This window comes from Arabidopsis thaliana, chromosome 5, assembly GCF_000001735.4.
Source record: "Arabidopsis thaliana chromosome 5, partial sequence".
In the NCBI taxonomy this organism is placed as follows: domain Eukaryota; kingdom Viridiplantae; phylum Streptophyta; class Magnoliopsida; order Brassicales; family Brassicaceae; genus Arabidopsis; species Arabidopsis thaliana.
In genome coordinates, this window is record NC_003076.8 from 21,038,096 (window position 1) to 21,052,742 (window position 14,647).

The window sequence follows — 14,647 nt, forward strand, 5'->3', positions numbered from 1 at the left end:
GGCATAATGCATGCTCGAAATAATTTGGGAGAGTGGGATCCATGAGATGCTAATGAGGCTGGGATATTTTAGGACAAATGAAACAGCTGGTTTCCATCTATTAATAACCAGGATCTTTCTTGTCTCCTCTTCCACCTTGTCTTGAAGTTGCATGAGCTGTCCTAGGCCTATCTTTTAACTATGTCCACTCCACTTCACTCATCCTATCCACTTAGCTTATCCCCATTATTAAATGTGTCTCCCTTGGTTTTACTATTTATCTTTATCATATTTTGATTGAAAAATATCGTGAGGTTAGTTTCTAGAAGTTTTACCCGATGACAATCGAAATTGCCAAAACAACAAAAGAAACTGATAAGATATTTTCTCTGTCCAAGTGAATGAGAGTGAATTCCCAATATTTTTAAATGATGTTTGTATTCTTGTTCTCTTTTTTTTTTCATTTAACTGTTATGGGATATGTACGTAATTTTCCGCAATTCTAATGTATACTATAACAATATGATTTTCATGCTTAGACTGCGTTAGAAAGTTCGGTTATAATACTGACAACATTTGTGTGTTCATTGATACTGCGAACATCTTCACAAACATATTGATAAATAATCTCTTCTCTTGCATGAGATTATATTATTTGAGTACATGTACACGTTCTTATTTGCCGAATGTTCTTTGTTGCCACCATAAAGTTTTATTGGGCCAAAACTAATAGAAACCACACATAATCATTTCGTTGTTTTGTGTTTTTGTCAAACAAATCACACATAATTCAACGACAAACTTTCTAATTTGAGCAACCTCTTTATCTCCTTGAAAGTTTCTATGGAGAATTCTACCGATTAGTCGACTCATGACTATTCATCCATTATCACAATTGACAAATCCAGATATTTTGATCAAATATCATTTGATTTTTTTGTTCTATCTCGAAGCAGATACCAGTGTACCATAAGAAAAAAATGCTTCATTAGTCATCTTCAAATCACATGCAAAAATTTGGAAGAAAACTGAAAACAATTTGCATGATAGATCATAATGTTCAAGCAAAAATAAATAAATCCAAATGTGATAAAATGTATAGATATTCACATTGATCTTACTAGTAATATTATATATTTTCTAAAGTTAATTAAAATGTTCTATGTATTTTTTTATATATGAAACACATCATATAAAAGAAAATTGGAATGTAAATTCCAGATCTTGATCCATATAAATATATCAAGATTTATATCGATCAAGATCATATTGGGATCCGTTTTAGACTAATCAAGATTTTACCATTCATATTTCTTGGATATCTGAAATTATAAAGCGCGTCAGAAAATCTTCTACAAGACACTCCCAACATTAAAAAGCCAGAGAAATGATTTGCACACACTCGCTAGTTATATACATACAAAGCATAAAGTTCTGTCACGTGTAAAAGAGCTTGTGAAACATTACAGCAAACCAAACTATTTGACTAAAGATGAAAACAACACCTCTCCCGAGGCTGCATTATTTAGTAAGTCTTCTTTGTTTTTTTCTTTCTTCCAAGATTAAAGAAGACAGACCCAATTATGTAAGGGCAGTCTCTCCTATAAACCTAACTAGTTCATTGGAAAAAACAAGAGAGAAAAAAAAACGATTACTGCTGAGATCTACCATTTCTAAACCTCAACCCATGAATCCTTCTAACAATCCTAAAAAGACAAGGCACCAGAGTCATATGCCTCAAGAAAGAGATGAAACGAAGAAGGAGAAGAAGCTTCTCCACCGCAACATCGAACGACAAAGAAGACAAGAAATGGCGATCCTTTTCGCCTCTCTTCGTAGTCAGCTACCTCTAAAATACATCAAGGTACATATATTTTACTCCAATAGTCTCATTGAAGTCCCAATCTTCCTATCAAGTTCATTGATGGGAGATTTTTGTTCTCTAGGGTTTTAGTTTTCTCAGGCTCTTTCTTCGCAGGGAAAGAGAGCCATGTCAGATCATGTAAACGGAGCAGTAAGTTTCATCAAAGACACGCAAACAAGGATAAAAGATCTCTCCGCAAGAAGAGACGAGCTAAAGCGAGAGATTGGTGACCCTACTAGTCTAACTGGATCCGGATCCGGATCTGGATCAAGTAGATCGGAACCAGCTAGTGTCATGGTGCAACCGTGTGTGAGCGGCTTCGAGGTGGTTGTGAGCAGCTTAGCATCAGGTCTCGAGGCTTGGCCACTCTCAAGAGTTCTTGAAGTTCTTCACGGGCAAGGACTTGAAGTCATCAGCTCTTTAACAGCACGAGTCAACGAGAGGCTCATGTACACTATACAAGTCGAGGTACGGTTACATATTTGGAGTTATTGTAGAGTTTTTTAGTGTAAGCTTATCTATTGTGTAAATATGCTTATTCTTATGTATCCATATATATGATATATCCACAGGTAAATAGCTTTGATTGCTTCGACTTAGCTTGGTTGCAGCAGAAGCTAATTGAGCAGTTAGTACTTTCCACGACTAGGCACTGAAAAAACTAACATTTGTCATAAGAATATGTTCATTGAATGATGCTTTTGTCCCAATCTCTTTGTTTTAGTGTCCGTAAGGGTGTGTTCTTTTGGTCCTTCACTACTTGGAGTGATTTTTTTTTTTTTTTTTGTAAAAATGATCTGGTTGATTAGATTGAATTAGCAAATTCTAAACTTTCATGCATGCTTCTTTATATAGGAGAATCTTTTGATCACCAACAAAACAAAAATATAGTGATGCGCCTGATTTCTTTATACATTTTTGAATATATATATTCATCAATCGATGATAAAGACTAGAGTCTCATCGGTGTCTTTTTATACTTCATATGCATGAACCATAGTTGATAGATATTTTGAACATAGCATACATACACTTCTCTGAGACTTACCAATGAAGATATTTTATGAGAGGAGCATGGTAATGCAGGTTAAATAATGGAGCAGCTGCCATTCAACATTAGTAGATATCTTGTGAGTTTTACTGACTAAATTCGTACGACATTGACCTATAGCTAGGAACAAACACTGATCAAAAGAAACTTTCATTTGATTAACCCGCATATATATTAGTAGATAATATGGCATGCACATAATTTGATTTGACTCACGGTTTTCAAGTTTTCTAATCATGCCATATTTTGTTCATAAATGAAATTACATGACATTACTGAAATATATGGAAAGGAATACTGAAAACGTTTTTTTGGGTTAAGAAGAAGAAGAAAGTACATTCAAATATTCATCTATATTTTATAGTGACGTATATATAACTCTAGGTTTCTTTTGCCTCTTCGGCCTCAACCAGAAGCACTGAAGCACTGAAGCACATAAACAGTATCGCATAACTTCGGTCATATATATTTTGCCGTTGAATAATTTTTCTTAGATTTATGTAAAATTATGGCTTAAATACATCTTAATTATATAAAAATTAGCGAGGATGGCAGTCGAATGTTAAAGCAATAAAGATACGATTGAGTGGTTGAGATCTCCCTAATATACTTTTGATTTAATTATTGTTAGTTAATGGTTAAGTACAAAGATGCTGTCCAACGAATTCATGATCTTCAAATTGGATTATGTTCTAATAAAGACAGCCTAATTAGACCAATACTTAAATCAATTGTTGGTGATGCGTGGTTAAATAATATTCTGATGACAAAAAAACATAATTTTATTTTTTAAAAGTCCCTTTTCCAGAAGAAAAAAAGTTATAAGAAAAAGTTTAGCATATCCGAATTGACTAGTTCTATCTATAATTCAAGTGGATGACCGTAAAGCTTAAAAGAAAATGTCTATGCCCGATCCCTAAATTTCGAATTTATTTATAACAAAAAATTTGGTAAACTATTTATTTATTAATAATAAATTGGTCACATATATTCCGATTTTTAGTTCGAGAAGTACCCTTTTATGAATCTGAAATCCAATTATCGAGGGCACGATTTAAGACAGCTCACCTAATCATAAATAGTGGAAGAAAAAAGCTCTAATCTTACGTATGTATGAGTTTCTGGCTTTAGAAGAGTTAATTAACCTAAAGTTATCTAGTTGAGTGTTGTGTGAGTGTGAGGTTTGGCCCGTTTCTGATGCTGATTAGTTGGCATACATATCATTATCCGCATGTACTACCAAAAAATATCCGCTTGTACTATGGTCAGCTTTCGAATATTTATGGTGGTGTACGATTTTACCAAATATCCTTGAGAATAAAATCCACTTGGCGAATATTAGTCAACGATTATTTGACTTTAGAAGTAGTCAAGGTTCTACAGAATTAGCAGTAAATAACATTGTAGAAATAAGTTTCTAGCTATCCCGTGAATTTTGGAAGGAAAAAAAACATATTTTTGTTCCTTCACTCATTTTATCATTGGTTTCTTATAGATTTTTCAAATTCTATAAACTTTTTGAATGATTTATCGAAAATTTTGGGTCTACAACAACTATGGCGAGAAATGCATAAACGATCCCATAAGTTAAGTTGTTAGAAATATTTTAACTTCTAATATTCTCAAAGAGACTAGGTTCTGAACCATCTATTTTTAGAATTTTTAGTCAATTTTTGTGTGGCTCTTAACCATATTTATAACCAAAAGTTTAGAACCCATCATGGCTTTTTATTTTTGAACTAGTCCAATGGTAAAACTTCTAGTGATACGTTGTTCAAAGAAAGTGAACTGAATAGAGTTAGTAACATGTATCTCTGGCTTATCAACTCGCATAAATAGAATCAAAGTAAACACAGTCCTTATATGGACATGTTGTAAGTGATGAGAATCAACCAGCAAAGTTCAGAAGTTCATTTGGAGCCAAAACAGAACATAATCCAGAAGATAACCAAATTGAAATCTTCTCTAAATTCTTCGTACATGTGCTGGATTGTGAGAATGAAACATGGTAGGGTAAAACCAATACAAAAATTTGCTGATGTTAGTTAACTCAATGGACATCATAAAACCTAATTTGGTCTAAAGATATAAAACTAAGCAAGTTTGCAAATGTCCTCGTACTCAATGGACTTGATGACTCTTCCATCATAGACACCTTTCTCGATCTGCACTTTAGCACAAAACTTCTCCGTATCCAAATCCAACAACCTTGTATTCGAACCACGATATGCCCCGTTCACTATCTTCACCATCCCTCCTATTTGTGGAAGCACAGTCTTTAGCTCCACCTGATCAACTCTCAACACATGCTTAGATTCAAGCATCTCGATCTCCCCAACATACTTATCAATCACTCTCTTCACAACACCCTTTCTCTGCCAAAGCCTTACTCATCACCTTCACAATGATTCCTTCAAACAACCAGTAGTCTTTCCTATTCATCCTCTCCTTCTTCTTCTCTTCCTCCTTCATCAACTCATCCAAAGCTGATCTCTTCCTCTTATCCCCTCTCTCAACCTTGTCATTCTCTTCATCCCCAAACACAAGTTTCGAGCTTTCCCCTCTCTCTTTAACACCTAAACCAAGAGCAAACCCAACCTTCTTCAACCTAAAGTCTTCATCTTTCTTCTTCTCATCATCATCATTATCATCATCATCAACCACAACGTCTTTACCTTCACAACCAGCAGAAGCTCTCTCAATCTGTTTCTGAATCTCCCTCTCTTGCTTCTCCTCCTCAGCTAAACCACTCTTAACTCTCTTCTTCAACCTTACACTTACCAGTTTTCCCTAGATACTTTATAAACTCAGTCAAAGTTGCCCACTTTGTCGAATTCATATGAACATGAAGTCTATCGTTAATATACTCATTGTAGACAACAGTGGCGGCGACACGAGAGAATCGGTGGCTCCGCCGCATCAGATCGAGAAACGTCTGCTCGAACTCTTGAGAGTAACCATTAACAACACGAGTCGGATTCTGACCCAAAACTTGCATCTGACGCTGGTGAGATTCGCTCATACAATGACACTTGAATCCATTCTCGTCTCGGCATTGTTTCTCACACATCTGAAATACCATCGAAGCTTTTGAAGTCCTTTCGCTTTTATTCGATTCGACATCGCCTTCGGGGTTAACATATCGTTCTTGCCCATCGATGATGAAGATTCCATTAGGGATTGAAGAGGAACTCATAACAAACATTGTTATGGTGAATAAGGCCCACTAATTAAAGCCCATACGGTACTGGGCCTAAGATTTAGATATATATTGGGCTATATGATTATTGTTGGGCCATTCTCTAGTATTCTGCATTCGTACCATAATTTACTTTTTAAGTTTTGACTTCTTTTTATTTTCTTTGGGAGCGTTTTCCTCTTTTAAATGACCGAATTTTTAGGGATCATGAAACTAGCGAGGACTATAATATTACTCTCTCATCTAAACTGAAGCAAAGGAATGACAAAATAAAGCTATCAAGCTATTGTTACCAACGCCAACATGTTGGTTCCTGAATTCTCGATATAATTTATCGAGCTTAAGGTTCAGGCTTGGTTTCTTGCACATACCCCACATTTTGATATGGAAACCGATACATCTCCGCCGATTTCATTAATGTGTTAAAGCTAGATAAGGACTCGTAAGGCATTTTCATCCATGGTAGAACTAGCATCATTAAATCTATCTCATGTCAAGACAAATGATTACGAAGGCTTTGTAGAATAACACACTAATAAAAAACAGCTTTCGGGTAAATTACGGAATCCCAAAATGCCTATATAGATAGTGAAAATTCATATGCCCATAAGCGCTAGCCAAAGCAAACTCTAGCTATTAATGTTATCACATTATAAGCATGCATATAATATACTCATGATTAAATATTCTCCATAAAGCAGCCATATAGATTTTCTCCCCCACTTTTTCTTCTTTTTTGACACCCTTTGCTACTTTCCTAAGATACCGATTACAATATGTGTATAAGATTTAAAGCCGAAATTTATCTTCTTCTTTTTTTTGTCAATTTATCTAAACCCAAATAAATTCAAAAGTAAATCCAAAACAAAATATTGTTGATATGATATCAACTATCGAGGTTTGAGAGGATAGAACTAAGAAAGTGATGCCTCCCTATAAATAGTTGTGGAAACAAAGACACATTATTTCTATAAATGTTAGAACAAGAAAAGCAAACTTTACCTCCATTGATGAGGCATGAGCATGTGTATGTGCCCTTTTAGGGCAACAATTAATTAATTTCATGCATACAACAAATCAAAAATCTCATGACAAGAAAGTGATGAGAGAGAGTGTTTATGTATGGTCTGTTAATTAGGTGAGCAGCAGCCGACCTAGAGAGAGAAAAGCATATATAGGGAGAAAGAGAGAGAAACTAGGGTTTAAATTTTAAATTAGGAGAAATTGCAAAAGAGATGTGAGTTAATGGTTTGGTGATCGTGCCCATCATTTTTCACTTGTCTTTCTGTGTTTTTAACGGTTTCATGAAATTTAAGTCACCCTACTCTATTTATTATCCTCCATTACAATTTACTCAAGGCATTATTATCTGCAAGTTACTAAATTATTTATAAGCTTACTTCCAACTTAATTGAAGTCCAACATAGATCGAAATCAAGTCCGGGCATAGTCACATAGATCGCATCAAAGAGATTATAATGTGACTATGTGTTATACTTATATACCTTTAATACCTGCTTGTAGGATCTTTAAAGACGAATAGCTGTTTTTGTTGCCGTCCTCTAGTTGCAATTACCAAACCATATGAAAACATCAGTTCTTGGATTAACCAGTTTCAAAATTTGGGTACAGTAGACTTCAGCCGTGATCTTGCAAATAATTTATGCATTATGTACATGTCAAGTTGTAACAATCTATCACCAACAGAGAAGGATTTAAAAATGGGATATTAACTCATGATTTGACTCGATTGACTTCGATTTTAACATGCTAGTTAGATTCGCTCTGTGATCGCTCTCTTGCGTTGATAGACCACCACTAAAGTAAGCTCAATGACTTATTATGTATCTTGTGGATCGATAAATATTTTTCGAGTTCAATGTTCATCTATCTTTTTAAAATTAATGTAAACAAATGTACTCTAATTTGAGAGAAGTTACATATTTTTATGTTTAACGAAAAAAAAAACATTTTACTTCATTTCTTATAAGTTTACTATATTTAAATTTTGTATGGGATAATTAAATTAATTAGATATTCAAATACATGAGATGCTATTTATACAAGATTCATATAATCTTAGGTTTTCCAGTAAAGACATCAAAACAACATTAAGAATTTTGGATCTTCAACAAATGCTCTATATACATGACACAAAATTAAAAACCAAAAATGTATAATATGAAAGATTTTCTGTTTTGTTATTTTATTTTCATATTGTACAATAATTTAGAGAGTATTTTGTATTGTCATTAAAATATATATATATATATATATATATATATATATATATATATATATATGAATTAAAAAGTTTGTACATTAAGCAGTAAGTTGAGCTAGCTTTGCTTGGTTTGGGTAAGTGGGGTTGAGCTGGACAACACAATATAAGGTAAAAGAAATACATGTTTTAACTACTTCTAGTATAAAATATATTGAATGCTTCAAGTATATTTAGTAATGCTATAAGCCTATACTAGAATTTTGATAAGAAATATTTTAAAAGAGCTCGGAAAAGGCAAAACTGGCATGAGAGTCAATGGAGCAGAAGCATGGAACCGATGTGTCCACATCTCTTCATCTCTCCCTTTTATCGCACAAACACACACTCTCAGTCCCTTTTTTCCTCGGCTATTTATTATTCTTTTTTTTAATTTTAATTTTTAAAACTTCTTCTTCCTGGTTAAAATTCATGAAAACAAACAAATTATCCAAAATCTAACTCAAGAAAAGAGAAAATGGGGCAATACTGAAAAATGCTTAAATAGTAAAACGTCAAAAGAAAAATAACAAAGCAGTGAAATTAATAATTCTTACGCCGCGTTTGCAGTCTTAAGAAGGACAATGATGGACTCTCTTACCTTTTTCTAGTTGTCAAAATCAGACATCAAAATTAAATATATATATGTGTAGTTATATTAGCTAAACTGATGCGCTTTATTCATTGCCAGGTTCCACAGACATCTCTTTTTATTCAAAACAAAAATAATATGCTTTCTTGATTAATGACTGTAAATCACCATACAATATTCAAATTGTTAGAAAACCTATATTTAGATCAACCTTTATATATGTATAGAAAAAATTGTTAATAATGTAAATCTTTTTTTTTCCGCCGTTAATAATGTGAATCATCATACAATATATGTGTTCATCAAAATGTTTTATAATTCTTGAAACAGTGTGAAGAGCCAATAAAAAACACTACTAGCAAAGTCATTAATATATGTAAGCCTAAGCTATTGTCATATGCTTAAGCCTGAAATATGACAATAGCTTTTATATTTTATTTCTATAGCAAATATAATGTGTCTATTTTCAGTAGATTTAGGACCGTTTCGACCTAATTCGAATTTTAATTTTCGGAGACAGAAGTTCAATATGGTTTTGAGAAGAAAAGGAATGTGTTGATTTCTATATATATTGCATTGTATTTCCTAAAAAATGTTAAGTCATTTGAGAGCGATGACTAGTGACTAAAATGAATTATTTGAAAACGTTGACTGAAATGAAATATTTGAGAGGGTTGACTACTGACCGAAATTCTTCTGTGCTAATTGACGTATTAGGTGTTGTAATTTTGGACAAAAATACTAAATATACCGGATTGAATTGGCAATTATTTCCCTAGTGGTGAAAATGTATACCGTTTTGATTGTTATCTTTCTCTATTATTTTTTCTAACTATTTTACTATCGTTTCTTATTCTCTCTGCGCTAATTTTTTTTGCTGCTTTGTAGTTTGTATCACTAATCCGATTGGTTAGCTTTGACAGAAAAAAGAATCTACGTTACAAAGGGCATATATTACATTTACAACGAGTCCCAATTAACGGGCTTAAATCTATTATATATATTTGATTAAAACTTGGAAACATATTACTTTTTTTACATCGTTTTCAATTTTCTGCAAAAAGCAAGACCCGAAAAGCTAAAAACCCTAATAGTCTTCACTCTTCATAAACCCCCAAAAACCAGAGAAGCTAACTAGCTTGAGTCTCAAAAGATCAAACAAATAATCTCCCTGGTTCTTCTTGTTCCCTTCTCCCTTTTGGTTTTTGTCTTTTTAATAATAAAAACTCATTTTGGGTTATTTTTAATTTCCTCTTTAATTTAAGTGCTTCTTGAAATGGGTGAGACAACAAAAGGAGATGCTACAAAACCACCACCGAATCAAATCTCCTCACCTAAAGATTCTTCACTCGATCACCAAGCACCAAACCCATCACTCCTCCATCATCACCATCATCACCACCAATCTTTCCTCCCTACTCCGATCTTCATACCCACCGTATCTTCTCCCGGAGCTCCGGTCATCCCCAAAAGACCACGTTTCAGCACTTCCAGTGGTCTCTCTCCTCCTCAATGGAAAGCCTTGCCGTCTCCTTCCACCGTCCCAACGGCTTCCACAATCTCTTCATCACCGACACCTTCCACCGCCGTGGTAACAGCTTCTTCCACCGAAACCGCCGGATCTTCACCACCGGGTCAAGAAGCGACCAACAGTGAAAAACAACAACAACCAAAGACGGAGTCGTTTCAACATAAATTCAGAAAGGGCAAGTACGTTAGCCCAGTGTGGAAACCAAACGAGATGCTATGGCTAGCAAGAGCCTGGAGAGCCCAGTACCAAACCCAAGGAACCGGGTCCGGATCCGGGTCGGTCGAAGGAAGAGGCAAAACCCGTGCTGAAAAAGACAGGGAAGTAGCTGAGTATCTAAACCGACACGGTATAAACCGGGACTCTAAAATCGCCGGTACGAAATGGGACAACATGCTTGGTGAGTTTAGGAAAGTGTATGAATGGGAAAAATGTGGAGATCAGGACAAATACGGTAAGAGTTACTTCAGGCTCTCTCCTTACGAGAGAAAGCAACATCGACTTCCCGCGTCTTTTGACGAAGAAGTCTATCAAGAACTAGCTCTTTTCATGGGTCCACGTGTCAGAGCTCCGACTATTAACCGTGGTGGCGGTGGCGGAGCTACGGTAACTGTTGCCTCAACGCCTCCGTCTGTTGAGGCGCTTCCTCCTCCTCTTTATCCAGCATTGATGACTTCAAGAGACGAATATGATATTGAAAACAACCCTATCCCTTCCATTGGTAAATTTTTATATTTTACTTCTATAACCATTTTTGTTTATTTATTATCCATTGACTTGTCTAAAGTCCATTATTATTTAATAGTCACATTGTGCCATACTGCGTTATTTGGACTTGTAGACTATGCTTAGTACGTTCGTTTATTGGTCTTATTGATTAGAATTGAAAGAACTTGAAATTGTTTTATAGTTTTTTTTTTTAATACTTAAATATGTTTTAGCAAAATAAAATTGTGTACTTTGTAGGAAGAGGGAAGCGTTTGGCATTATCACTAGTTGGAGATGATCACCATCCTCAATATCCGTATGCACACAACATTGCTAGAGGATCAGGTTTATTCTCTAATAAATCATTATACAATCCCTTTTTTGAGATGATTCCTTCTTCTTCTTCTTCGTCTTCCTCGCTGAGAGATCTTCGCCGTATTGGAAAAATACGGCTAACTTGGGAGGAATCGGTTAACTTGTGGGCTGAAGGAGAGGTTGATTATGGGAGAATTAGGGTTAGTGGGTCGAGTTTCTTGAATGCGGATGAGCTCACATACTTGGATGATTCCATGGTGGCTTGTACAATGGAATCCTTCCAAGATGGACCTCTCAAGGGATTTTCTTTGGATAAATTTATTTCTGGTCAACATCTTAAAGTCTTTGGGAGACAAAGGTCAACTTCATCATCTGCTCCCTCACCTTCAGGTAACACACATACATAAATTCGTTTAGTAATAAATTATGGCTACAAATGAAATTATGGCTACACACATATATAAGTTCAATGAACCTCTCTAATCAGCAAGATATTTATTATTTTTTCATTGATCTTAATGTATCTATGAAAGTTTCTGATCTTATAGAGCAAGAAAAAAAAAAAAGCCTTTAGTGATAGATATACAAAATTAAAAAGGAAGAACAAGGCAACTCTCTAATCCCATATTTTGTTTCAATTAATGTGGCAAGTTTGGTTGATCAATAATCGTTTGGTGATAACTAAAGTAAAGAGGAAAATCAATGCAACTCATAATATGTTTGTTTAACCTTTTCAGTAAATGTGGCTGGTGTGTTTGATCGACCTCAGCTTCAACTTTCAGAACCCATTTATAAATGTAAGTTTTTCCGAATCTTATACCTTCAAATTTGCATTATTCTTTTATATTGTTAACATGTGATCTAATGCTACTACAGCAATATCAACATTGGAGTTCCAAGACCCATCGGAGCATTGCTTAAGTAAATTGCGAGTGCCAGCCGGAAATCTTCCCAGTTTATTTGAGCTCGCACGGTATCTTCAAGAACCACCGCCGGAAAATCTCCGGTTTCCTCTCCGGCCAGACGTCTACAAAGACTTGCCGCAAGGAAAAGAGCTCTTCTTCTCCATCTCCTCCACTGAGCTACTAGATTGTAGAGCAATCACATACGACATCATTGGCCCCATAATGTCCCGCTTAAACTCTAATAATGGCTTCGTTATCTCGAGTAAAGACTCGCTGATCCCGCTTTGGGACGACTGCATTAACCGGATGGTTTCAAAGTTTTGTGAAATGGCGATTTTGCGTAAACCGGATTCGTCTTCTTGCATAGAAAATGTACAACATCAGTGGCCAAACGTAATCGGATATGTTAAAGGATTTGGCTTATGGAGAGGAGAAGAAGCTGACAAGGTACGAGAAGGTGCTGCTGATCCTTCTTCTCTATTGGCCGAGAAGATTCTTTGGTCGTACAACGATCTTCCATATATTCTTGGATATCACGCAATAGGGTTCACCGTAACATTCTGCGCTTTGAGTCTATCATCACAAGATCGAGTGATCTGCACCGATCTTTATTCATTCAACGTCTCGTCACCGTCGGATAGAATCAAGGCCTTGGTTCCTTGTTACCGTCTCGCTTCCCTTTTACCTTTGCTTGCAGATCGGTGCACTACGAGGCCTTCATGCTACAATGACTTCGAGAGAATAGATCGTGGAGATTATGTGACCGAGTTAACGCCTCATACGGTGACAAGGTATTACTCAAGCAAAAGAAAATGGCTGGGTGTTAAAGGAATCTACGATTTTCTCGACCAAAGAGTTCCACACGCGGAGCATTTGGATATGGCAAGCGAGAAGGATCTCTCGTTGAGTTTTAAGCCACGTGGAATCAGAGTCAAACCTCGAAACATTGACCAGCTCATCGACTCGCTGATGTGTGTGACTAAAGCGCTCCTTGCACTTCACGACCTTTCTTTCATGCATCGTGACATGGGATGGGATAATGTAATGAGAAGCACGGCGACGACCACAACAACAACTGACACGGATTGGTTTGTTTGTGGGTTTGACGCTGCGGTCGAGGCCCCACAGCTTAACCCGCACCGCCCCGCGGACAAAGTGGTAGACAATGAGGAGAGGGAGGATGAACGTGGGAGATACGCGCCGGAGATGGAGAGAGGCTTGCATGCGGTGAAAGTAGATGTTTGGGGAGTGGGTTATATGATAAAGACGTGTGGATTGAGTAATGTACCAAAGATGTTGAGAGACCTTCAGGGGAAGTGTTTGGAACCAAACCAAGAGAACCGACCGACTGCAGCTGATTGCTTCCACCACCTTCTCCAGGTTCAATCAGCCAGTACATCGTCGTATTAGTCTAGTGGTTTTAAAACCATACTTTTAGTTTTGTCACATGTGAAGGTGATATAGAGGGGTTTGACCGTCAGCCTACTAGTCAACTTTTGTCCGTTTTAATAATTTGGCAAATTTAATTTAGCTTATGTAGCAACATTTGTTTCGAATATTTAGAGAGTTATAGTGAGTGGTAGTGAGCAGCATATATATATATATATATATATAATAGCTAATGTTTTCGTTCGACACAGTTTATTCATGATATAAAAAATGAAGAAGAAATTGTAGCTTATATTATACAGCTTTCTTTTGGGGTATTTTATATGATTAAAAAAGAACGGAACGAATTAACCGCGAAATATATTTTATTTTTTTTGAAGTTGTTGACTGATGAGAAATGAGAAATGAGAAATGAGAAGTGATAGTTGTGTCGAGAGAAACAGACATTGGCGGCTGTATCTTCTAAAGGCAGCTCATATATCTCTCTCTCTCAAATCACCTGTGCCACATTTGACCTCTATATTTTTCTTCTCCACAAATTTTTCTGCTCTGGTTTTTTTTTCTCAATGTGAGATTTTTATAGTACAAATTTTAATGTTTACTTTGTAACCAATCAAAGAGATGGTATATTTTTGATGGATTAAAAGTGAATATTACAAAATCAAGAGCATAACAATTTACAAGTGTAATGCTACAAAAGTAATAGTACAATTTACAATTGAATATCTTATTTAAATTAATTTTGGATATTTTTTTTCTTACTAAATGTTTTATTACAGTTAGTTATTTTCACTGCTACAACGTTATCAATTTAAACTCATGTTTGTAGTGTCATCTCGTACCACCTTCATTTCTAC

General features: G+C 35.5%; 3 protein-coding genes and 1 long non-coding RNA gene across 7 annotated transcripts; 2 read left to right on the forward strand and 2 right to left on the reverse strand.

Annotated features, from left to right (window-relative positions):
• The first annotated feature begins 1,437 nt into the window (after positions 1-1,437).
• Positions 1,438-3,523, forward strand: AT5G51790 (basic helix-loop-helix (bHLH) DNA-binding superfamily protein). 4 transcript variants are annotated; one of them, NM_001344960.1, is made up of 3 exons: positions 1,438-1,843; positions 1,958-2,311; positions 2,416-3,523. In NM_001344960.1, exons 1-3 carry the CDS (start codon positions 1,472-1,474, stop codon positions 2,497-2,499), a joined length of 810 nt encoding a protein of 269 aa, NP_001332480.1. In that variant the 5' UTR covers positions 1,438-1,471; the 3' UTR covers positions 2,500-3,523. The 4 variants fall into 4 exon arrangements, with proteins under 4 accessions (NP_001332480.1, NP_001332479.1, NP_199992.2 ...); NM_124558.3 differs by having other exon boundaries at positions 1,543-1,843; positions 2,416-2,780; NM_001344959.1 differs by having other exon boundaries at positions 1,958-3,523.
• On the reverse strand, positions 3,212-3,452 carry AT5G07825. Its single transcript, NR_143032.1, has one exon. It is a non-coding gene; the product is annotated as an other RNA (long non-coding RNA).
• A 1,464-nt stretch (positions 3,524-4,987) lies between the features above and the next one.
• Positions 4,988-6,099, reverse strand: AT5G51795 (DNA/RNA-binding protein Kin17, conserved region; the record flags this gene model as incomplete). The annotated part of the gene is made up of 3 exons (NM_148118.1): positions 4,988-5,263; positions 5,292-5,635; positions 5,676-6,099. 3 exons carry the CDS (start codon positions 6,097-6,099, stop codon positions 4,988-4,990), a joined length of 1,044 nt encoding a protein of 347 aa, NP_680423.1.
• A 3,996-nt stretch (positions 6,100-10,095) lies between these two features.
• On the forward strand, positions 10,096-13,974 carry AT5G51800 (Protein kinase superfamily protein). Its single transcript, NM_124559.3, has 4 exons — positions 10,096-11,194; positions 11,440-11,886; positions 12,234-12,293; positions 12,373-13,974. The coding sequence occupies exons 1-4, from the start codon at positions 10,222-10,224 to the stop codon at positions 13,809-13,811; spliced, it is 2,919 nt and encodes a 972-aa protein (NP_199993.1). The 5' UTR covers positions 10,096-10,221; the 3' UTR covers positions 13,812-13,974.
• Positions 13,975-14,647: the final 673 nt, after the last annotated feature.